Source organism: Talaromyces stipitatus, genomic scaffold (genome assembly GCF_000003125.1).
Source record: "Talaromyces stipitatus ATCC 10500 scf_1105507295555 genomic scaffold, whole genome shotgun sequence".
Classification (NCBI taxonomy): Eukaryota; Fungi; Ascomycota; class Eurotiomycetes; order Eurotiales; family Trichocomaceae; genus Talaromyces; species Talaromyces stipitatus.
In genome coordinates this window covers 2,445,710-2,468,319 of record NW_002990116.1, presented here as the reverse complement: position 1 = coordinate 2,468,319, position 22,610 = coordinate 2,445,710, and the positions used below count along the sequence as shown (strand labels likewise).

At 45.9% G+C, this 22,610-nt stretch overlaps 8 protein-coding genes across 12 annotated transcripts, besides 7 other annotated features; 6 read left to right on the top strand and 2 right to left on the bottom strand.

Annotated features, from left to right (window-relative positions):
• Positions 1-1,411: 1,411 nt before the first annotated feature.
• Positions 1,412-1,440: a microsatellite.
• A 2,950-nt stretch (positions 1,441-4,390) lies between these two features.
• On the top strand, positions 4,391-7,279 carry TSTA_120160 (SET and WW domain protein; the record flags this gene model as incomplete). Its single annotated transcript, XM_002482213.1, has 4 exons — positions 4,391-4,886; positions 4,998-6,601; positions 6,653-6,733; positions 6,785-7,279. 4 exons carry the CDS (start codon positions 4,391-4,393, stop codon positions 7,277-7,279), a joined length of 2,676 nt encoding a protein of 891 aa, XP_002482258.1.
• Positions 4,938-4,962: a microsatellite.
• A 433-nt stretch (positions 7,280-7,712) lies between the features above and the next one.
• TSTA_120150 (translation initiation factor eIF-6, putative) lies at positions 7,713-9,133 on the top strand. 3 transcript variants are annotated; one of them, XM_002482210.1, is made up of 5 exons: positions 7,713-8,015; positions 8,093-8,164; positions 8,242-8,328; positions 8,387-8,575; positions 8,646-9,133. In XM_002482210.1, the coding sequence occupies exons 1-5, from the start codon at positions 7,981-7,983 to the stop codon at positions 9,004-9,006; spliced, it is 744 nt and encodes a 247-aa protein (XP_002482255.1). In that variant the 5' UTR covers positions 7,713-7,980; the 3' UTR covers positions 9,007-9,133. The 3 variants fall into 3 exon arrangements, with proteins under 3 accessions (XP_002482255.1, XP_002482256.1, XP_002482257.1); XM_002482211.1 differs by having other exon boundaries at positions 8,242-8,575; XM_002482212.1 differs by having other exon boundaries at positions 8,093-8,575.
• Positions 8,039-8,059: a microsatellite.
• A 446-nt stretch (positions 9,134-9,579) lies between the features above and the next one.
• Positions 9,580-9,612: a sequence feature (T-rich).
• Positions 9,613-9,935: 323 nt separating this feature from the next.
• Positions 9,936-9,972: a microsatellite.
• Positions 9,973-11,212: 1,240 nt separating this feature from the next.
• Positions 11,213-11,260: a sequence feature (T-rich).
• Positions 11,261-11,352: 92 nt separating this feature from the next.
• Positions 11,353-13,881, top strand: TSTA_120140 (serine/threonine protein kinase, putative). The gene is made up of 2 exons (XM_002482209.1): positions 11,353-13,033; positions 13,106-13,881. The coding sequence occupies exons 1-2, from the start codon at positions 11,627-11,629 to the stop codon at positions 13,235-13,237; spliced, it is 1,539 nt and encodes a 512-aa protein (XP_002482254.1). The 5' UTR covers positions 11,353-11,626; the 3' UTR covers positions 13,238-13,881.
• Positions 13,804-13,824: a sequence feature (AT_rich).
• A 114-nt stretch (positions 13,882-13,995) lies between the features above and the next one.
• TSTA_120130 (BAR adaptor protein RVS161, putative) lies at positions 13,996-15,912 on the top strand. 3 transcript variants are annotated; one of them, XM_002482206.1, is made up of 6 exons: positions 13,996-14,177; positions 14,288-14,338; positions 14,394-14,439; positions 14,497-14,570; positions 14,620-14,767; positions 14,818-15,912. In XM_002482206.1, exons 1-6 carry the CDS (start codon positions 14,165-14,167, stop codon positions 15,269-15,271), a joined length of 786 nt encoding a protein of 261 aa, XP_002482251.1. In that variant the 5' UTR covers positions 13,996-14,164; the 3' UTR covers positions 15,272-15,912. The 3 variants fall into 3 exon arrangements, with proteins under 3 accessions (XP_002482251.1, XP_002482252.1, XP_002482253.1); XM_002482207.1 differs by lacking the exons at positions 13,996-14,177; positions 14,288-14,338; positions 14,394-14,439 and having other exon boundaries at positions 14,469-14,570; XM_002482208.1 differs by lacking the exons at positions 13,996-14,177; positions 14,288-14,338; positions 14,394-14,439 and having other exon boundaries at positions 14,476-14,767.
• On the bottom strand, positions 15,362-16,262 carry TSTA_120120 (peptidyl-tRNA hydrolase, putative; the record flags this gene model as incomplete). The annotated part of the gene is made up of 3 exons (XM_002482205.1): positions 15,362-16,023; positions 16,071-16,181; positions 16,259-16,262. 3 exons carry the CDS (start codon positions 16,260-16,262, stop codon positions 15,362-15,364), a joined length of 777 nt encoding a protein of 258 aa, XP_002482250.1.
• A 1,023-nt stretch (positions 16,263-17,285) lies between these two features.
• On the top strand, positions 17,286-17,855 carry TSTA_120110 (uncharacterized protein; the record flags this gene model as incomplete). The annotated part of the gene is made up of 2 exons (XM_002482204.1): positions 17,286-17,485; positions 17,510-17,855. The coding sequence occupies 2 exons, from the start codon at positions 17,286-17,288 to the stop codon at positions 17,853-17,855; spliced, it is 546 nt and encodes a 181-aa protein (XP_002482249.1).
• Positions 17,856-19,290: 1,435 nt separating this feature from the next.
• TSTA_120100 (uncharacterized protein) lies at positions 19,291-20,356 on the top strand (the record flags this gene model as incomplete). The annotated part of the gene is made up of 2 exons (XM_002482203.1): positions 19,291-19,373; positions 19,453-20,356. The coding sequence occupies 2 exons, from the start codon at positions 19,291-19,293 to the stop codon at positions 20,354-20,356; spliced, it is 987 nt and encodes a 328-aa protein (XP_002482248.1).
• Positions 20,357-20,517: 161 nt separating this feature from the next.
• Positions 20,518-22,459, bottom strand: TSTA_120090 (mitochondrial ribosomal protein DAP3, putative; the record flags this gene model as incomplete). Its single annotated transcript, XM_002482202.1, has 2 exons — positions 20,518-21,723; positions 21,799-22,459. The coding sequence occupies 2 exons, from the start codon at positions 22,457-22,459 to the stop codon at positions 20,828-20,830; spliced, it is 1,557 nt and encodes a 518-aa protein (XP_002482247.1). The 3' UTR covers positions 20,518-20,827.
• Positions 22,460-22,610: the final 151 nt, after the last annotated feature.

Genomic DNA, 22,610 nt, shown 5'->3' with positions numbered 1-22,610 from the left:
CGGCATCAAAAAAGAGGGGAGACGTGGAGACAACGAAGAGGAGGCTTATCATAGCATGTACCTTGTATTTTACTATTTTCGTGGGAAAAGAGCTCGAAGATATCGCAGGCGTGTCTATGAGCGGGACGGCATAGCGAAGGATAATAGTCTGACGGACTACCTATGCAAGACGCAAATTCGGCTCTAATTATAGACTCATTTCTATCAAAAAATAACATACAACCAATTAATCGTATATTAACTCCAAGATAAAAGCTACAACGAGAGTAACAACCTAAAAAGCAACTGCAAAGAGAAAAATGAAGCGCAAAACTAATGCAGGAGTTAGTATGTGCATATACTTTTACTAGTGCCAAACAGTGTCAAAGTACTTTGAGTGACTTGCAGCGGGTAGAAGAAGAAACTTCCCGTTCCGGGCGAAGGTGGAGCCGGGTACGACCCAAAGAGTGTACTTTTTGGTCTAGAATATGTTACATTAATTCAGCACAGGAATGAAGATGGTTCAACAGGTACATAGTTCAGTATTGGAATTTGGAACAGTATCTCTGATGGCGATAGTACACAGACAATACGCGATTCAGGACCCTCACTCAACTTGTCTGGTTGTCATCTGGACGGGCCGCTCGGTCTGACCCACCACGCACCCGGCTTGTCGGTGATTTTGAAACAATTAGTTAATATTGCAATAAAATACATACAACTCAACCCTAATTTACCATGTACCTAAGCGCTTAACATTAACCAACGAGTGATCAGAGAGACCTGACGAAGCAGATAAACCCATATTTATCGTGAGACACGATATGTACGTACATATCTTTTTGGCTGATTTGAGCAGTAGTATGCACTATGCAGAATACTCCGCGGGTTCATCCTAGTCAATCTACCTGGAACTTAGGAAGAGCCCACTATTCACAGGGACCACTCCGTACGCAGTGGTTCGGATACTGGCGATAATTCTCCGAATACCACATAAATATAGCTGCGTAGTCATTAATTCTGGAATACTAGTGTTTATCTAGGGAACATATGATCCGTGTCTCAAATATACGGGCTGTATGACGTTTGTGCTATACACTAAATAACTACTATATATATCGAAGGAAATTCAGTGCAGCTCGCTAACTATGCGTTTACGAAGTTTCAATTTTCAACCTGAAGCATATGCGCGCGGCTTGCTTCAGTAGAAAACTCTTTTTTTTGTTGCTTGCTTTTAGACTTTTACGTGTAATTTGGATACATACGACCAGGGTCTGTTCAGACCTGCCCTACAGATACGGTCTCGCCAATCGGGATGTTTACACTCGTAGAGTATATGCACTGAGGATCTAGGACTCTAAAGATTTCTTCGAATCAGATTTCTTGAATTAAGGAACCAATGATACTACATTATTGAAGACGACATTGTTTGAAAAAAAGAAAAAGAAAAGAAAAAAAAAAGAGTCAGCGTCTATTTATGTCTGATACTCAGGACGAAATCTTCAGAGTTACATATGTTACAGAGTGTCATGTATCGCTTTACACTAGAAGATTCACCTGTCAGCTATTATGGATACACGATCACTAATTTCAAGCGATCGAAGCTGTCGACTTCATGATCAAATCCGATCAAGATCATCGACACGGTTGCACGTGCAAAGCGAGCCTGTATCACATGTCAAATACCATCTCCCTTTCATATTCAACTGCTCAATTGATTGATCGAGTAAAATCTCCGAATAATGAGCATGAATACAGTTCATAAAACTAAGAGATGCAAAGTTTGATATCGTTGGCTTACATGGCACATGTAGTACATATCAAAGCGCGTGCGACATTTCTATGCATGGAGCAAAGTCAGGAAACGTCCAATGCTTATAACATGCCCCTGCAGAGAGCATCAACGCTCTGTTGTCTCAATTTGTGTGCACCATTTATGGGGTATACACACCCTCATAACGTCAATCGTGCCCCGTGGTACACCAGTTTACTCGCTGAGTGGCGTAGTACGAGAAAACATGTACAGACGGAACAAGATACGTACAATGGCCAAGTCAGAAGTAACTTACACTAGATACAAATGATAGGTAATTGTCCTTTCAGCCCGGTACGAGACAAACCGCCAGGAATTGTAGTCCACTGTTAGTCCGTACATGGTGGATGGATAGGAAACCTTGAGCTGGTAAGATACACAAGTCCAGCAATATTTCGTGCACGCGCGGACTCCTCTTTCATACATTAGACGGCGTTAGATGCATACTTAGTGTCCTCCTTTCCCAAGACGGCCATTGCAAACACGGTTCTGCTGATTTCCTGTATTTGTATTACCCGGATGTATTCAAGGTCATTGACGTTACCGAGCTCAAAGGAGAGACACGTACTCGTTCAACATAGGTGACAAGCTCAAGATAATGACGCAGATTGTCAAATTTCTTAGCGATGACTCGATAAAGACGTAACCTTGAGTCGGCTGAGTTAGACCATGTAGCTAAGGCCGCCTCTTGACAATAGGTTTGCGACCGCCCAGCAACTGCGTACATCATCACCGGTAAGTGTACTTAATTGAGGCGGGTTGCCCAGAGTAACCTTGGAACAAAAATCGTACCAATAGAATTCGAATTGCATGAGAAAGAATATCAGAGGTGATTTCCATAATGGCTTTGTTAAGGATTCGTGGGTAAGAGCCACAGGAGAACGGGTGCGGGCCGTCGGAGCACGTAACCAGAGTTGGAGTTGAATGTGAATTCAATCGACCCACTGTAACTGGAAGACTGAAATACGTAATCCAATATTTGAAGCGATAAGATGGTGTATGTCTCATCGGGACGAATAAACGAATCCTGAAAATTGCGGCCATGGTTGAGCTTGTTGCGCTGAGCCAACCGCAAAACACCTCAAAAAACCCTGATCCCTGCAAGGCTGGCACGAGTACCATCAGTATTGAGTCCGGTAAAGAATGGTAAGTACTGTAAGCGGCAAGTCGCAACAGCATGATTCACGTCTGGTGGCGAATTGCCGTGTTCCTCTCACATCCTGGCTCTTTTTCGGACTTTCAGCACCTCTTGTCCAATCAATCGACAACCAGCCTGCCTTAGCCACCACCTTCTGCCGTCTGCTTGCATAAGATAAGCGTAGTCGGCCGGTGAAATCTATCGCCTCTTGCCCATAAACTGGCATCGTCCTCCGGGTCCCTCCCCTGATTGGCGGTATGAGACCAGCACAATTAACTATTCTGGCTGTCTTCCTGCGTTGACAATAGTCATCGATGAATCTCCTATCCGATAACAAAGTCGCCGGGGGTTGATCGCCTCCCACTCGTTCGCATGATCGCTCACTTATGCATTGTAACCTTGACCACCCCAGTGAATTGTCGTTCTGGGGCTGCAGATATCTTGCTACAACGCCCAGAAATATGGCCTTGCTGATGTATTAAGTGAGAGACACATCTTCGGTCTCCGGAGTTAAACGGCACTGTTCTGTACTAGTTGTCATGCTGATAGGCCTTGTTGAAGATGCGATGTACGGAGAAGTCATTCAGGAGATGTAAGGTGAAAAAGGAAAGTGCTAAGTTCCCCAGTGCGTGCCTGAAGAGTGCTTTGTGAGCTGCCTGAGGCCTCAAGGCAACAATCTCCATTTGAGCCCACTCAACCCTGATACAGAAGAAACCAAAATCAAGTCTTCCTGGGATATGAACGACCGGTATTTATATTTCGGTACATAGCACACTCTTACTACACCGCCATCTGATGGCGCGTTGGCTCCCCATTTGAGGTAGTTGCCAGGCGGAAGTCTCAGGCAGCGATGCCAACAACCATGGCTTTCAACTGGTCAGAGTGCAAAGGGTACATTGGCTTGAACCAAATGCTTATTGTACTAGTATTATACTAAAATTCTAGAATATAGAGTCTTATGAAAGAAAATACTGAATCAAAGAAGCAACAATAGTATGAATCTGAAATTGTGAATCTTGAATAGGATGCACTAGTCTTCTTTAGGACTAATGCAGCTATTTAATCCATCGTCGGCAAGGGGAGAAATTGTAATTCCCTGCAATCTCCTTGTCCAGCTGAACAACGGAACAGTCTCAACACGAATACGAAGACACATAGTGATAACTGAATAAAGTGAAACGAGGGTGAATCTTTCTACACAACAGATCAATACAACAGACAACAGCAACCCAAAGCAAGAAACAAGAGACAAGAGAAGGGCACTGTCAGAAAAGATCTATTTCACAAAAGGCGATCGTGGCAATTCTGGTTAGACAAAGCTTGGCACTCGGCTGCAGCCAATCCCAGCCCGGGAATGGGCCGCCTGAGCCTGCCTTAGTCTGAGCCTTTCTTCGAGCTTTCTCGTCGGCCTCTCTTCCTTGCCGATTGTTCGTGCTCGAGAGACTCTCAGTCCAGTCGTCATGCCTTCCGGCGACGATGTAAACACCAATTCAGACTCTTCGCGAGTCGCATTGCCAAATGGAGGGTCGGTCGCTATCAAGACTGAGGCTGAAGTCGATGCGGGCGCCCTAGTATCGCTGCACATGGAAACTACCGACAGCGTCAAGAATGCGCCCTCATCTTCATCCTCGTTATCGCCTGCCATTAAATCGCCTAGTCAGAGCGACTCGCCTTTGATGAAAGTCGAGGCAGGTATTGAAGAGAAAATGAGCGACCTCAAGACTAGTAGTATCGGGGGCGACATCACGCTCAAACAAGAGCCTGGTAAACCGCCAAAACTCGCTCGTAGCTCATCTCAGAAGGTGATTGCTCGTCCTCCTCAGCTATTCAATCATTTACCCGACAGTGTCAATGAGGCTCGTCAAACTTTTGAAGTCATCGATGACTGTATTTACAGCAGCAAGTACATGGGCCATACAGAACACGCCATGGAATGCGACTGCTCTGAAGAGTGGGGTGAGTTTTTCTGACATTTCAAAATGACCTCGTTGAATACGATGAGTCATCATATATATAATATATATATATATATTCTCCAGTGATCTGCTGAACTGACCGGGCATATAGATGGGAAAATAAATCACGCATGCGGGGAAGACTCAGACTGCATCAACCGAGCAACAAGAATTGAATGCTTGAATGATTGTAGCTGTGGCCAAGACTGCCAAAACCAGAGGTTTCAAAGGAAAGAATACGCAAATGTCACCGTTATCAAGACGGCTAAAAAAGGCTTTGGTCTTCGCGCAGAGTCTGACATACACCCTCACCAATTCATCTATGAATATATCGGCGAAGTCATCAACGAGGTTAGCTTCAGACGCCGAATGATTCAGTATGACAAGGAAGGTATCAAGCACTTTTATTTCATGTCGTTGAATAAAGGTGAATTTGTCGACGCTACGAAGAAGGGCAATTTGGCACGATTTTGCAATCATTCCTGTAACCCAAACTGCTACGTCGATAAATGGGTGGTGGGCGAGAAGCTACGTATGGGAATCTTCGCTGAGCGCTACATCCAGGCCGGGGAGGAACTTGTTTTCAATTACAACGTTGATCGATACGGCGCAGACCCTCAGCCCTGCTATTGTGGTGAACCGAATTGTACTGGATTCATCGGTGGCAAGACACAGACGGAACGAGCAACGAAGCTGTCCAACGCCACCATCGAAGCACTGGGCATCGAAGACTCCGACGATTGGGATATTGCAGTTGCCAAGAAGCCCCGCAAGAAGAAGACGGAAGAGCCTGACGAGGAATATGTTGAAAGTGTACAGCCCAAGTCTTTGGATGAGAATGGTGTTACAAAGGTTATGGCGGCTCTGATGCAGTGTACTGAGAAATGGATTGCGGTCAAGCTTTTGAGTCGTATCCAGCGGTGTGACGATGAACGGGCTCTCAACCGTGTCGTGAAGATGCATGGCTATCGGATTCTTAACTCTCAGCTCAGCATGTGGAAGGATGACATCAATGTGGTACTTCAATTGCTTGACGTGTTGTCGAAACTTCCAGCCCTCACTCGAAACAAAATCATCGACTCTGGGATTGAGTCTACGGTCCAACCATTGACTACGTCCGAGGATGATCGTGTTGGAAAACAGGCCTCTTCACTGTTGGAAGTTTGGTCGAATCTGGAAGTCGGGTACCGCATTCCTCGTATGAAACGTGATCCCACGGCGTCCACCCCACAAGTAGTCAGCCAATTTGAGCGACGTGAAACGACAGGAAATGATAATCGCAATCGATCCAAGTCCCGATCACGGTCAAGATCAAAGTCTATCGAACCTCCCCGTGGACCTGCTGCACAGAGCAGAGGGGGATTCAGCGGTCGACCTGTTCCACATAATCGCGGACCTCGATTTCCACGACCACCAACACTGCCGCAAGGCTGGTTTGAGAGGTCTGACGTGGATGGGAGATCCATTTACTACACGGCTAATGGCCACACACAGTATGAGAAGCCTACTCAACCAGCCTCGGAGATCCCTGCAGTGGCTTCCCTGAAACGGAAACATTTCCAAGATATTATCGACACAATCATGGAATCTCGCATGGAAACGCCGCGTGACCGCACCAGCACTCCTGGGACACCTCAGCCACAAAAGGCAGACCAAAAGAAGGAATCGTGGAGATCTTATCCTGAAGAGAAGCAGAAGAAGATATACGAGAATACGGTAAGAAGATTTCTCTTTCTCTGCGTCAGCCATCTAATTCTTGCTTTCTAGATACATCCTTATGTCAAATATGTGGTGGACAAGTTCAAGAAGAAACTGCCCAAAGAAGATTTGAAGAGATATGCAAAAGAGGTATGAACTCAATCGAAAGCATCTCTTTTCTCATGCTAACTGAATTTCTAGGTCGCCACGAAGTTAGTCGATTCGGACTTCAAACACGGTAGAGTCGAGGATATTCTCCAAATCTCCGAAAAGCAACAGCAAAAAATCAAGAAGTATTGCAAGGAATATTTCGAGAAAGCAGTAGCGAAACACAAAGCGCACGAGAAGAAGAAAGCAGAAGGAAACGGCCATGACGACAGCAAGTCGAAAGATAAGGATCTCCGCGATCAATCGGCGTCGCAAACACCTCAGGCTCGAGGAGACTCGGGGTCCCCAAACGAGCCGAACGGCAGATTGAATGTATCTGAAGATGACGGCGACGAGCCAACAACTAAACGAAAAAGAGACGTCGACGATGAACCAGAGATTGAGAACGGGCATGCATCGCCTATGAAACGGCAGAAATCAACACCACCGCCACCGTCTCAACAGCATCATCCTCGTGATGGTCTTGACGATGAATTACAACGGTCTGGTCTCTCAGCATCGCATCAAAGCATTGGGGTTGTACAATAGGGAATTTTTTTTTTTTCGATTCGATATTTGTGCTTTCTATATCATCATTGTTTATTGATTTTAATGAATATTTTGGTCCGAATGGACAGGCTACATTACGATATCCAGGATAGTTGGGTTTTGCGGAGTACACCAGGTTACATTGAGGTGGCCGGAAAAGCCAGCAGTCATATTGTACTTGTTATGAGCAATTCAACACAGCCACTTATTTGGCTTATCATAGCTTTAGAATTTTTTTCCCTTTAAGCTTATACATACAAGCACGGCATGCAGCGAAATGAGTCGGGCTGACTCATTCGGTGCCTGAGGGCTGAGGCACAGCGCGTGAGTCGATATGAGTCTTCGTCCCATTTAGGTCTAGCGTATTAAGTGACTGCGGGGCGAAGAGGACCGCCACCAAGAGAAGAAAGGAAGTGATTACTACTACAACCTCATATCTTTTTTATTTATAAAAAGACAGACAAATCAGGAAGGTTTGGTTCATACTTCTTGTATCTCAAATCAAGTTTATCTTTTGAGTCTACTCATCTGATTTTTTCACCTCTCGTCTCTACGCGCACCCCTCTTTCTACCTCATCCATTCGTAACCGAGCGCATAAAAAAGAGGGCACACTACCAGCTCTCGAAAATCAGCAATCGTCGTCATTGAATCAGTCAATATTCTCGTTTTACATACCTTTGTCAGTTTCTAGGGAATAAAAATGGCTGTTCGCGCTCAATTCGAGAACTCCAACGAGTAAGACTGATTGCCTGAAAGGGAAAAAAAAAAAAAAAAAAAAACTTCGCAAGCTCACAGAATTTTTTTTTCTCTAGGGTTGGAGTATTTGCAACTTTGACGAATTCGTATGCAATTGTTGCTATCGGAGGATCAGAAAATTTCTACAGGTTCGTTATCATGCTTTTCGACTTTGTGTGATTAAAAGAAAGGATTATGGCCTGACTGCGGGGTTTTATTATAATAGTGTCTTTGAAGCTGAGTTACAAGACGTGATTCCTATTTGCCACGCTTCGATTGGTGGTACTCGTATAGTTGGCCGATTAACGGCAGGGTATGTATTCAATCTTTTATTCGTGCGGTGGGGATGAATGCTTACTGGATTTATGTAGAAACCGTAAAGGTCTTCTCGTGCCCACATCCACAACAGATCAGGAACTGCAACATCTGCGAAACTCAATCCCAGATTCGGTCAAAATACAACGGGTGGAAGAGAGGCTGTCCGCGTTGGGGAATGTGATATGTTGCAATGATCACGTTGCGCTTATACATCCTGATCTTGAACGGGAGACGGAGGAGATGTAAGCTCACCATCTTCAACACACAAAGGATGAGGGGAGAGGGAAAAGAAATATACTGATGACAATACAGAATTGCCGACGTCCTCGGAGTCGAAGTATTCCGTCAAACGGTCGCCGACAACGTCCTAACGGGCTCATACATGGCGCTCTCCAACCAAGGTGGAATCGTGCATCCCAAAACCTCTATCCGTGATCAAGACGAACTCTCCTCTCTCCTCCAAGTACCGCTCGTAGCCGGCAGTGTGAATCGCGGTAGCCCCGTGGTTGGTGCCGGTATGGTGGTGAACGACTGGCTTGCAGTGACGGGTCTGGATACCACGGCGACAGAACTCAGTGTTATGGAGAGTGTGTTTCGACTGGGGGAGATGGGCGCTAAGGGGTTGGGGATGGGGAATGCGAATAAGGAGAGTATTGTGGAAAGTTTCTATTAGGTCATGTTATGCCGGCTTGGACATGTGATGAATATCGAATGATAGAATGATGAATCTACGCATGACTTGGCCGACGGTTACTCCAGGTGGTGGGAGTGTATGTGCATATGTAAGTAATCACTGCACGAGGCAACTTACATGTCTCTTCAAGGCAGTCGGATATATACCCGACTACCTAGGTACTCTGTGATCAGACGACAGCGACTCTATTGGGGCCCTTTGCCAGACCATCCGTGGCAGACAGCGAATATCGGATAGAATTTAGGTTTATCTCGAGTCACGTCACTAATCTTAACCTCGTATCTAACCACATCCTCACTAGTCCATACGACGCCGATGAGTTTAAGATGGTGAACCCCGCAATCTATCTCGCCCTCTACGTTGTACCTACAAGTCAGAGTACGTACTCTGGAGCGACAGCGTATTCCCTTGACTCATGAAAAATACAAAACAAGAAGCCAAGAATCAAGTTCACGGCAAGCTCAGATGAGGTAAATAATTCAATCCAACAGATATTGTGTATATATGCTTGGCATATGTATTTCTTCATGCAGGTTTCGAGATACGATAGGAAAAGGGAGAAAAGAAAAAAGAAAAGAAAAGAAACAACAGATAAGGATCGGGGATCCTATTTTATAGTGTCGTCCGGAAAACAAATGAGTGGCTGAGATTAAATGTCTCATAGTATATGTATATACATCTGTCAGTCCATGAGAAGCTGAAGGCGGGGGTTGTAGCCCTCACTATTTGGATGATTGTAGAGGGCTGCAGCTTGGCCGCGTGTTGTTGCTGAATTGTCGGTCAAGACTAATGCTGGTCTCTCCACCTGGATGTTGATAACAACGGCATTGCCGGAGTATGGTTAACTACGTATGTACTTAAGAGGCGGTAGAGGGGTGGTAGAGGGGCATGTGCAAGGAATAGAGTGGATATATGTGTACATATATATATATATATATATATATAGTATTAGTATACTACCTATATGATTGTCGTCCGACAAATGTCATATCCAATGATCCATCCTCACTCAGACATATGGAACAACAGAAGCCAGAACAGAAAGCCACAGTCCAATTCAAAAGCGCACGGCTTCCTATGTAGAAGCAATGCAATAGCCAGCAGTTAAGCCAATAATGGAGCTTATATCGGCTAGTTTTATATATGCAGGACATGCAGATACATAGTCGTACGATAACCGAGTGAGGTCATGATATGCACAGCCTCAGTGAATGATTGACTGGAATATATCTCTCGTACTACCCATAGTAGAATGATTATCAATCATCTGCAATCTCATAGCCGTAAACGACATCGTAAAGCCACAAATACCATTGTCAATTGTCAATGGCTGAATCTTGTAATGTACCGCCAAGATTGTGGCACAACTCCCTGATCAGGCTAAGCCCTGCTGTATTGATACGTAATATTACCCCCTCGGCGTCTGCAAATCTCCTGTTGGGGAAATCTGCCTGGACGTCAGCCGTAAATACGCGGTAACGACCCCGACGCCGAGCCGAATGCACTGTATGTTCCTATACTACGTAGTATGACTAAACAATCACAACCACCAAAAAGCTTCTCCGGGGGGGCAAACCAAACCATGTTATTAGGCCGGTTCCCACAACAGCCAGGATGAGCCAACTGAGATGTCCCTTATTTGCGAATTGACGGTCGCCTCGCTCAGCACGGCGTCTCGTTTCGTTCTCCGACACTGACCAGACTGAACCAGACGGAACCAGTCTGACCAGACTGACAGACCATAGTTGCCCGGGTCCATACTCCCAAAAGGACTTCTTATACTCCATATTTTCCATCGTTCTCCCCCGTTATGCCTTCCTTTTGGCGGAGTATTACTGATTATTAACCCTACCAAATTCTTCTTTCCTCTGTCTAGCCTGGCCTGTTCTCGCTCTTCCGTTGTAATCCTCTCTCTCTTTTGTCCCGACTCTTCCTTTCTCTCCTCTTTTCTTGCCCTTGCTCATCCCCTTTGTATCCCTCTCTGACTCTTCCAGTGAGTGGTGCTCTGATTTGTGTGTCGGGCCTCTTCTTATATCCCCAGAGGTCATTGCCCTCTTTACCCACACCACAGAACAAAAATCTTTCCTCCTGCACGAACCGGGACAAATTCAAAATTCAACCACCTTTTTTTTCTTCTTCGTCGGTGGCCATCCGGAAATAATTGTCAAGTACCTTTTTGCGACTGAAAAAAAAGAAAAAAGCAAAAAGCAAAAACAAAAAAAAAAGAGAAAAACAGTTTTTACAATTTGTCTGACAAACTACCGTACTGGACGGAAAATAGACCAGAGCATTCCATTCCGATCACCAGTTTGCGCAACGCTCTCCTCGGTTTCGTCACCTTTTTTTCCCTCCCGTGACTACCCACCACGACAACCGATCGTCGCCGCTCGCCGCTGCAGTCATTCGGTCAATTCTTATTTCACATCATCTCTGGGATCCGCGACACTTTTCGACTATTTTTCTTTTTGTTTTGTTCTCGTTTAGAGCGGTGGCGACTATAGTCTTCGCTTTCTGATTTCTAATACACCAGTGGTCCACACACATATCCTTCTACAACCGCGTGGAAGGCGCCGCTGTGCGCGACGTTATCGAGTCTCACATGAATCCTCCAGCCGTTTCTCCTGCTCCTTCCTCGACGGTCTCTTCGGCAGCACCCTCTATCGCATCTACAGATCGCAATGATGGGGATCACCAGGTAACCCGGGCCCTAGATGACATGCGCCTCTCTGCGCCGTCATCTGGCGAGGTTCTCCCGACGCCGCAGCAAGCCAAGACAGCAAAACCATCAATGGCCCATCGCTTAACCCGAATGTTTAGCGACAGAAAGACGGTCAATCCCAGGGCAGAAACCGACGGTCACAAGGATGCTGGCTCCGAGTCTAGTTCTGATGGCGCAAAGCCCTCCGCTAATGGCATTGTCCGGACCGCGCCTCAATCTTTGACTAACCAGACCTCATTGCCTCCCGACAGACCTGCTGACGGTATCGTGAAGCCAAAGAGTACGAAAGAGAAGGATTTACCCGTCCACAGGCGTTTTGAGATGTTGCCGGACGGATCGCATTTGCATCACCTCAAGGGGACAAAGAGACAGGAAAAATTAAGCGGTCTCCTTCGAGATATGTTGGGAGGCGGGAAGAAGAAAGAAGACCATGTCGACGATCAGCAGCAGTTATCGTTGGTATCGAGCTGGATTGATCAGTTAAAAAGCGAACGCGAGAAACTGGCACAGGATAAAAAGGGCGGCCCCAACGCTACAGCGACTTTGGTCGATAAATACGGAAAATGTCAGGAGATTGTTGGTCGCGGTGCTTTCGGTATAGTGCGAATTTCGCACAAGGTGGACCCGAATGATTCCAAGATGGAGCAGCTGTATGCTGTCAAGGAATTCAGACGCCGACCACAGGAAACATCCAAGAAATACCAAAAACGACTTACTTCAGAATTCTGCATCTCCTCGTCTCTGCGACACCCAAATGTAATACACACGCTGGATCTTTTACAGGATGCGAAAGGTGATTACTGTGAAGTGATGGAGTATTGCGCTGGTGGTGATTTGTATACTTTGGTTTTGGCTGCAGGCAAGCTTGAGGTTGCCGAAGCAGATTGTTTCTTCAAACAGCTGATGCGCGGTGTTGAATATATGCATGAAATGGGTGTTGCGCATCGTGACTTGAAACCCGAAAACCTCCTCCTGACCACTCATGGAGCTCTGAAGATTACTGATTTCGGCAACGGTGAATGCTTCCGTATGGCCTGGGAGACGCAGGCACACATGACTGCCGGTCTCTGTGGATCAGCTCCTTATATCGCGCCTGAAGAATATACAGACAAAGAATTCGATCCCCGGGCTGTCGACGTTTGGGCTACTGGAGTCATTTATATGGCCATGAGGACGGGCCGTCATCTATGGCGAGTTGCGCGCAAGGATGAAGATGAGTTTTACGAACGTTACCTTGAGGGTCGTCGGGATGAAGATGGCTATGCGCCGATTGAAACTTTGCATCGGGTATGAGACCTTTGTTTTTTTATCTTTTTTTTGGGGGGGGGGGGGAATTTGTTTCCTGACAATATATACCAGGCCCGGTGTCGCAACGTGATTTATTCGATTCTTGACCCCAACCCTGGCCGGCGGATAACTGCATCCCAGGTGCTCAAGTCGGAATGGGTCCGTGAGATCAAGCTGTGCAAAGCAGGCGAAGAAGGCTACTGATACCTCTTCAATCTTTACCTTGACTCCGACGAAACCAAAAAAAAAATTTTATGGCATTATCACGACAGCAGTAACGACTCCATTAGTATCTTTTCCCTCTTCTCATACCATTTGACTCTATTCTTTAGTGGGAGGCCAGTATTTGTGATATATCAGAGCGGTTTCCCCAGAACACTAGACTGGTGGTTCTTTTTTCTCTTACTTTTTTTATTTCCATGGCGGGAGAGTTGAACTTTTTTGAACCATTTGTTTCCGATTCTCGTGCCTGTATTTTACTTTAGGCGTACCGAGCTTCATTGATCTTGCTTTTTCTTCTTCTTTTCGTCTCTTCTATTCTAGTCCTTTGATTAGGACCTCGTGCATAGGCTCGGTTTCATGACTGATACGACTCTATTAGCGATGCGCATGCGCTACAGATGGAAACGACGTTTTCACTTCGTGTTTATTTTATTGCATACATATTATACTCCATTTTCTTGCCTTTCCAACGACACACAGGTTTTATACCGCGACCATTCATGACCTGACGTTGCAGCATTTTGAAGCGAGTTTGTTTTTGTTACTGCATATATATATATATATATTTAGGGGATTGTCTGCTATTTTGTACTTTTATCGATTGAATGAATATCTGCCTGGATATATGCTTCCGGAATATGACGTAGACGACGTATTGATACAGAGCGTAACGTTACAATACGTGATACAATGGCTGCGCCACGGCAAGCTTAAGGCAGCAGGGCACAGCCTGTTCCACTACGTACGTTCGTAGCCAGACTTCCATTCACCATTCACCATACACTTTACGTTCTTTGCGCTTCTCGTTCTGCGTTAGGATATCGATCCTCTTTTAATTAAAAGCTTCTAATATTTCCGGTTTCCTTTTTCGATTCTTGTTGACGATTAGTATCCGTCGCTGCCGCAGTCATGTCGTGGTCAGGTCAGTCCAGTCCGTCCCGTTCTTGCGCTTGTTCGCCGGACATGTCGGATTCGTTGAAACACAAACAGTTTTTAAGATGAGATGGAGATTGACGCTTATATCATGAACAGGATTCAAGAAAAATGTCAACCGCGCTACGACGCAGGTTATGATGAAGACGGGTCCGTTGACCCCGCCATTGTGTCGTTTTGATAGTAGCTGACGTTGAGGGTATAGGTCATGTCGAGAAAACGAATGATCGCGATTATGAGATTGAAGAGAGGTGATTCTTTATGCTGAAGGTTGCTCAAGATTGATGAGCAGGTCTAACAGGTGATAGACGATATCGAACGATGGAGACGGCTGTTAATCGACTACAAAAGGAAGCGAAGGGATATCTTGATTCATTACGAGGTATTTTTTTTATTATTTCTTAAGGTGACACAATCTAATCTCGTCATAGCAATGACTGCATCACAAATGCGAATTGCAGAAACGATCGACGCCTTTTACGGAGATGCCGGAGCCAGAGACGGAGTGAGTCGAAGCTACAAGCAGGCTGTCGAGGATCTAGATGCCGAGACCATTAAAGCGCTGGACGGACCATATCGGTATGTCTACCTATCCAACCAATTGCTGAGGGAGAGGACTAAGAAAATAGAACAACTGTCTTAGAACCCATCTCCCGCTTCTGCGCATACTTTCCCGACATCAACGAATGCATCAAAAAGCGCAACAACAAACTCCTCGACTACGACTCAATGCGCGCCAAAGTGAAAAAGCTAGTCGAAAAACCGGACAAGGACGCCACAAAGCTTCCTCGCGCCGAGCGAGAAACCGAAATGGCAAAACAGGCTTATGAACAATTGAATGAACAATTATTCACTGAATTGCCGCAATTGATCGATTTGCGAGTCCCGTATTTGGATCCCAGTTTTGAGGCGCTGGTCAAAATTCAGTTGAGGTTTTGTGCAGAGGCGTATTCGAGGATGGCGCAGGTGCAGCAGTATCTGGATGCGGATACGAGGGATCAGTATGCGAATGGGGATTTGGATAATAAGGTTGAGCAGGTGTTGCAGGAAATTAGGGATTTGAGTATTGCAGGGACTGTTTAGTAGTCCATACGATATGAGAAGGGTACGATTGTAGTAATTAGGAATAAATTGCTATGAACATTATCTAATATACAAACTAAAAGTACATAGCTATATGGCAATTTCATCATCATCCCTCCTATACATCTCCTGAACCAACACCTCCACAACCTCTGGCACCGCCTCCCTCAGTGCCTGCATCTCCTGCACTCCCATGTTCGACAAGACATAATCCGCCACCGCATTCCGCTCCCGACTCTCAGGCCGTCCAATCCCAACCCCAATCCTAAGAATAGCCATCGACTTCTTACTAGCAGAAGAAGAAGAAGAGAGAAGACCAGCTCCCCTCAAACTCTCCATAATACTGATCAACCCTTTATGACCTCTAACACTAGCTTGTTGAGGACCTTCACGACGAATCTTGATCTGTCCCGGCCTAGCTTCCAGTTCGTCATGAAGTATTACAAGAGTTGGTCGAAACCTCTGCGTTAAACCGCGGGTATCAATTGTTATTGATTCCGAGGATGATTTGAGTAGTCGCAGTTGCATATTTTGTTCGGGGCTATGAGTACTCAAAGAGTCGAAATATTTTCTTCTGTCAGCGAGCCAGGTCTTGAATTGTCGCAGGACGGGCGGACCGGATACATTCATCAACGATGGGGATTTCCATGTTGAGTAAAATATTGATTTTGATGATTTTGCTGTTGTTCCTGCGGATGATAAGCCGACGCGTTCGTGTAAATATGGTTGAATGGCGTCGAGTAATAAATGACCTGCGCTATGCCGCGTTTCGGTGTATGGTGCTGGATTGCCGATTGACGCGATGAAGAGGAATCGGTTTGGCGATTTGTAGATTTGAGTGGACATTTTTGTCTCTTCTTCTCCTTTTTTCCGTCTGGTTGTAGAGCGAGTGGGTTTGCTTTGTAGGTTTCTGTGTCTAGTTTTTTTTATACATATTTCCGGGCAATAGCTGCACTTTCTCGATTTATTCAACGTATTGACAAAGACTCATGGCGATGTTTCGTGTTTATGTTGTTTCGTCGTTTCGAGATGTTCGATGGAAAAATTAATGTGGTTCTCAGGCAAACTTGCTGATTGGCTGGCGTGGTTCTATATGCAACAAGGCAAAGAGATTCGAGAAATACTCGTCCTTTTCTATAACTGAGTGTTTAGGAATTAACAGTTGGAATGTTCTGGTATATTTGAGTTTAGATGCTACATTACAAATAATGTTGAGAGTAATGGCTGACAAACCGGTTGATACCCTGTAGTTCTGCAGATATTCTACTGGACCTAGCCCCCTGTCAATAGCGGAAGTCTCTTGACAAAGCCCATTTCCTTTAGTTCCGCGAATCGTCTAAGTTGTGAGTACTTCCTCACTAACACGGTGGTCAATATCTCGGTGACTCTTGCTGGGTGGCATTGATCATCCGGATTGTCTAGAACTGGGGCTGCTCAGTTGAAATAACCGGACTTCGTGACGTCAAAAAACGCTTGTACACTTCACACTGATTTCTCAGGAAATATTCGGCCACGACTAACCTGTTAGGATGTTCAAGAATTGTTGGACTATTGCAGGTAACTTAGAAGTCTGAAGACGTTGACGACAAATTGACGATGATCTTAGCTAACTAGTCTTCAATCAGTTAGTATTCATCAAGTGAGCCAATCACAACATAAAAAATAAGAAAAGTGGGTCTGATCGAATGATTGGCTTCCCGACCCCTGCAAGTGCCCCACGAGTTTAACCTCTCCTTTGGCCAATCAGACATTTGCTTCAATATGATCCGATTAGGAAGACAACAAGAAACTTCGATTTCAAAGCATACAGCCCCAATCCTTCGTATATTCTTCTCCTTGTGCGTTTTATTGGCGATGTATGACCGCATGGAGCTGTGCATTACAAATCAGTTTGTTGACTGAGGTCGACTTGATCAGATTCAAAATGTATTTAAGATGCGACTTCCTCAGGAATATCGATTTCGTTCATCATTCTATCGACTACCAGGCATCTATTCTTCAATATACAAACAAAATGACCAACCTATCAACGCCAATCCGCCGCGTCCTCACCGCAAGTGACCCCAAAGGAAACGGCTACTTCGCCTCCGACGACCTTCTTACACCTTACGATCCCACAACAGCGCCCGAATTCTCCCTTCCAACTGAAAAATCCGCATTCGGCGTAATCCAACTCCATCGCACACGCGGTTTCCCCGCGGACAATCAACGTCCGTTAGAGAACAACGATCCGCACAGAACCCTTGTACCCCTCGCAGACACAAAAGGTCCCTCAGCACGAATTATCGATCTACCTCCCCACCAGGAAGGAGGATGGATGCATCGCACGCTCAGTCTGGATTATTGCGTTGTCCTCAGTGGCTCTGTTACATTTATTACTGATGGCGGGGAAGAGAAGACGCTCAAGGAACATGATGTTATCGTCACCAGGGGTGTGAATCATGCTTGGGTGAACCGGGGCGAGACAGTGGCTAGAGTCTTTGCGGTTGTTGTACCGGCTTTGCCGATTATCACGGAGGATAGGGTGCAGTTGGATAAGACTCCTGCGGGGGAGATTTTTGATCCGGAGGAGGAGGATGATTGAGTTGGCTGAAAATGGGTTGATGGCATGTAGTCCTGCTATCTCATTCTCAGAATGCTATTGGTATTGCCACAAAGAGTATCGAGTTACCTCCGTTCTATCGAGATGGACAGAACATAATAAAATGTAACCCCATTCCTCATCTCCAAAAACGCAAGACAAGGCGTCCGATAAGACTGGTAAAGAAATAAGTACGCTGGATGATAATAGTAATTAAAAAGTTTAAAAACACAACATTGAAAAGAGCTGGAGCCCCCTTTTTCAGGGACCCAGGAAAACCTCCGATTTTTGTACCATTTCGTTATATATTCGGGAACATGTCGTTCCGAACCAAGGACTAGACTGGTAGTTTAAATCCCGAAAAAATGGGGTCCGACACTGAGAAACTGCATGGATGATCAGAATGCTTAACTCCCTGGTCTTCTGTGTTTCAACGAATAACCCTAACCCTAGACGCGGACTATCCTCCGTACTTTTTTACCCCTGAATCCGCTAAGTCAGTTATGTCATGTCAAGGACTGCCACAGCGTTGCATGATTCGTGTCACTCCTGAATCCTAGGCTTACTCTAATAATTAAGAATAAAATCAGGGCGTCCACGTCATTCGAACCATTCCCTCGGACCCAGGTTCCTTTTCCCACGGGCCTCTACACGAGCCACGTCTGATATTACTCCGTAGTATCCAGTGTAACAGCGTAAATCCTCCGAGTCTGGTCTTACGTACTTCTCAATATTGTTAAATTGCGTTCTTCTTGAAGGGTACTCCTCGTATGTGCACGTACTGCATGGCTGACGAGAGTTCACCCAACCTATCCCAACTCCCAATGTCTGGCCTGCTACCGTGGCAGTGGAACTGGCCGGACAGCTGCTTGTTCCGGCGTAGAGCACGCCCCGCTCAATCAAAATTAGGCTCTCAGTTCCCGCTGCCGTTTCCACTGTGTCGGTACCGCTATCCCTGACCTGTCACTTGTGCGTTGGCATCACTGAAACCAGGTTGATACGAGGTTGTACAAGACACTCGGTCTGTTAAGTACTAACCATAACTGTTACTACACATGAGTGTAAGAGTTGGGGTTACCCAGTGAGTTGGGGAAGTAATCAGACAACTACAGAGGGAAAAAGCGTGTTATAAATAATTTAGTTAATATTGGCTGGTATTATATACTAGCATCGCTCTCATTGGTTGTGTGCTTCTCCATGTATATTGTATTGCTCCTTCCTGCTTTCAATTTCGTCCGAGCGAGAATATCTTTCACTTTTACTTACTCCTACTCTCACTCAGTCAGATTGATCTTCTTGCCAACCACGCAGTCTCGTTGGAAGAAAGAATACATGTCTACTTTACCCTCGTCAAATATAAAATCACACCTTCCACCCCCCGTTTACCCGCATCAACTCTCGAGTACCATCTGTGAAACGTGACGATCAGAAGCTGGTCATGGTGAAATCTGAACTCGACACACGCGGCGAGCAAGTCGACAGCGATGACGATAATAATGGAGTTGATGGCACAGAATCAATGTAGGAAAACCCTAATATAATACCAATGATCCATATACCACACGTAAAAATGTGCGAAATATAACTAACAAACAAATAGCAGAACGTCCACACCATCAGACTCAACTCTCCAACCTATCTACGAAAACGGACGCAGATACTGCAACGAAATATACTTCATGCCAAATGACGAGCCCGAGCAAACCCGACTCAGTATCGTCCATCAAGCATTTCTGATCTTGCTAGATGGCGAATTGACGAAAGCACCCCTGCCACCAGAAGGACCTGGTCGTGTGTTGGACGTAGGTACTGGACCAGGGGATTGGGCCGTCGAAATGGGACAGCGATATCCAAACACAGAGATTATCGCCACGGACATTAGCGTCTTTGATGGAGGTCCTGCGATCATTAGTCTTCCCAACGTTCACTTCCAACTCGATGATGCCGAGGATGAATGGACATATCACAAGCCATTCAACTATATCCATTTCCGCGGCATGTCAGGCGCATTCAGAGATTGGCGGGGAGTGTACGAGCAGGCATTCAAGCACCTCCAACCAGGAGGATACATCGAAATAGTGGAAAGTGATCCAGCGGCCGATAATTTGAGGTTCGCAGTTCCAAACCCAGATTCTTACTATAATATCTTCGTCTCTGCTATGCGGAATGCTGCCGATTCCTTGGGGTATCCGCGTGGTAGGGAGCATTTGGAGCGCTCGTTATTAACGTCCATTGGGTTCGTGGATGTCAATGTTCAGGATGTAATTGTTCCGGTGGGAGTATGGCCGCGAGATTTTCGGCAAAGTACGTTGGGCAAGATGGTTCTTATTGCATGTCTGGAGGGACTTGAGGCGAGGAGTCTGCGGTCACTGACCGCCACTGGAAAATGGAAAGTGGATGAAGTACGGGATCTATGCGAGAAGGTGAAGCAGGAGTTAATGACATCTGAGGGCTTGACTATCTCTGTGCGATTTGTGACGGCGCGGAAACCGGAGAATTCATGACTAGATGCTATATCATCGTTCTCTCAACTACTTTCTTCCGATCCTCGAGACGTAATGCTTCATGAAAGCATCCCCTGCGTTGACAGGCGCAGTCTTGCGGATATGACACTCTCACCATACGATAACAAAGTCTTCTCTTTTCATTGCCGGTCAATATCAAAATCATCTAAGTCGACATACCAAAGGATCATCATCGCGCCTGGGGCTGTATTCGTTAATGCCCTCGCATCGACTATGTCATGAGATATGTCGAACCAAGTCGACATCAATTTTTGATGCACGGTTTCACTTGGAGTCCATGTCCATACTATATGACTTGACACGCTGCAACCGAGAAAAAGAAAGACCAGTCTAAATGCACGTGATATATTCATCATACAATGTATCCAGTGAACAAAATAGAAGTAATGAAAACAAACCATAATAATACAATTACATAACCCCCATAAGCAACAACTTTATATATTGCTTTTACAAAACAGTCCTCAATCTCTTCCCCAACTTCTCCATTTCACCAATAATTCCACCACCGGCAATACTCCATTTCTCACTGACCCATTCCTCAGTAATCTTTTCTTGCAAGATACCACTTCGCGCGAAATATTCCATGAAACCACGTGCTTCACTGCGACTTAGACCACCAAGCGTCTGCAACTCCAAACTTGACGATTTAGAGGTAGATGCTTGTTTGAAAAGATTCAGAACCCGATTGTCAATCTTTGCATATGGATCTGGTTCAGGGAAATCCGCTGATGATTCCGCAATCCCTTGTTGACGAGCTGCGAGTTGGTCTAGTGCGATATCGAAACTGGGGACTGAGGGATTGTTTGAACCTGATGTTGCGTACAGCAGGATTCCGCCATTGGGTAGTTGGGGCTTGTTGTTGTTGTTGTTGGATGATGCTGGTTGGAGTAAAGAAAGGAAGTGCTTGACAAAGGCGAGGTCGTGAGCGTGAATGGGCTTGAAGTCTGCGTTGCGGTATTTGGAGTCTTGCATCCAGTGGGATAGACCGTCCACTGTTACTAGGACGGGGGGGCGAGGTTCGAATGATGATTTGGCCTTGTCGTCTGTATCCTTGGTAGGTGGTGCAGTGGCATTAAGCTCGGCCCAGAAAGCTTGGAATACAGGCCAGGAAATTGTGACGTCTTGGATACCTAAACGAGCAAGTTCGTCTAGAGTCATTTTTGGTCGGATGAGGGATTTTAGTTCGGGATGTTCCAGGGCCACATGCAGTTTTGACAAGACTTCCTCATTAGCGAGGACGGTGCGTTGAAGAAGCTCGGATGTTGCTTGTTCTTGAACATATTGCACTGGATTCGTGTCGGGGATAGGTGCATATGCGGTTTGAGCAATGACCAAGTCTTGTGCTAATCAACGTGTTAGTATAACCACCGACCTTTATAACTTATCCATTTCTCTTGGAGCGGACAGAAGATACTCACGCTCAGGAACAGAAATAACAACCCATTTCTTCAAAAGTGCCATAGCCATTGCCTGCAACAAATGAACACTCTTTCCGCTCGCTTTCTTCCCCGTAAGAATCTTCTTCACCACTTTCCCCTTTTCAGGACCCTCGGTAGAAATACCCTCAAAAACTCGGCCCATCTCTAACGTCTCACGTCTCAAAACAACTCCCGGTCGACGGAAAAGTGACCAGCCCTGAGAAGGCTTAAAAGCCTGTAGAGCCCTCAATTGAGTAATCATAGGCACAGGCAACGCCAGCACCGACCCACGAATTCGAGAATCAACCATCGTCTCCTCGGAAAATTCCTGCATACCGGGAACCTCGAGGGCGTTGGTGTTACTCAATACAATCCGTTTTCTAAGAGCTTTTCGTTCTCCGACGAGCGGTGGCCGGCCACGATCTGTTGTAGCCTTTTTCGGTTTTCGCATTCGTGCGGATTTCGATTCACGGAATTTCGGGGAGCCTTCCATGCTCCTTGATTTCTTTTGTAGAGGGTTCGCATATTGAATTGCGCTCGTGGAGAAGAGTGACGTGGTTGTTTTTGCGGCCAATTGACGGTACTGGGGATGCAACAGGGCTCGCGATGTTTGGCGAAGCCCCGTTGTCGAAAGACAACCCCAGCATAACTGGGAAACCATTGTGTGGTGCTATTGACGACCTTTCCCCTCGTAAGGAACGGTCAATGGGCGCTGCACCAGGTATGCTGAGTGGTGGTAGCTGAGGCCTCAATTTACGATCACGAGAAACTTGGGAGAACGGAAGTGCCAAGCAGAAAAACCTAAACAGGTA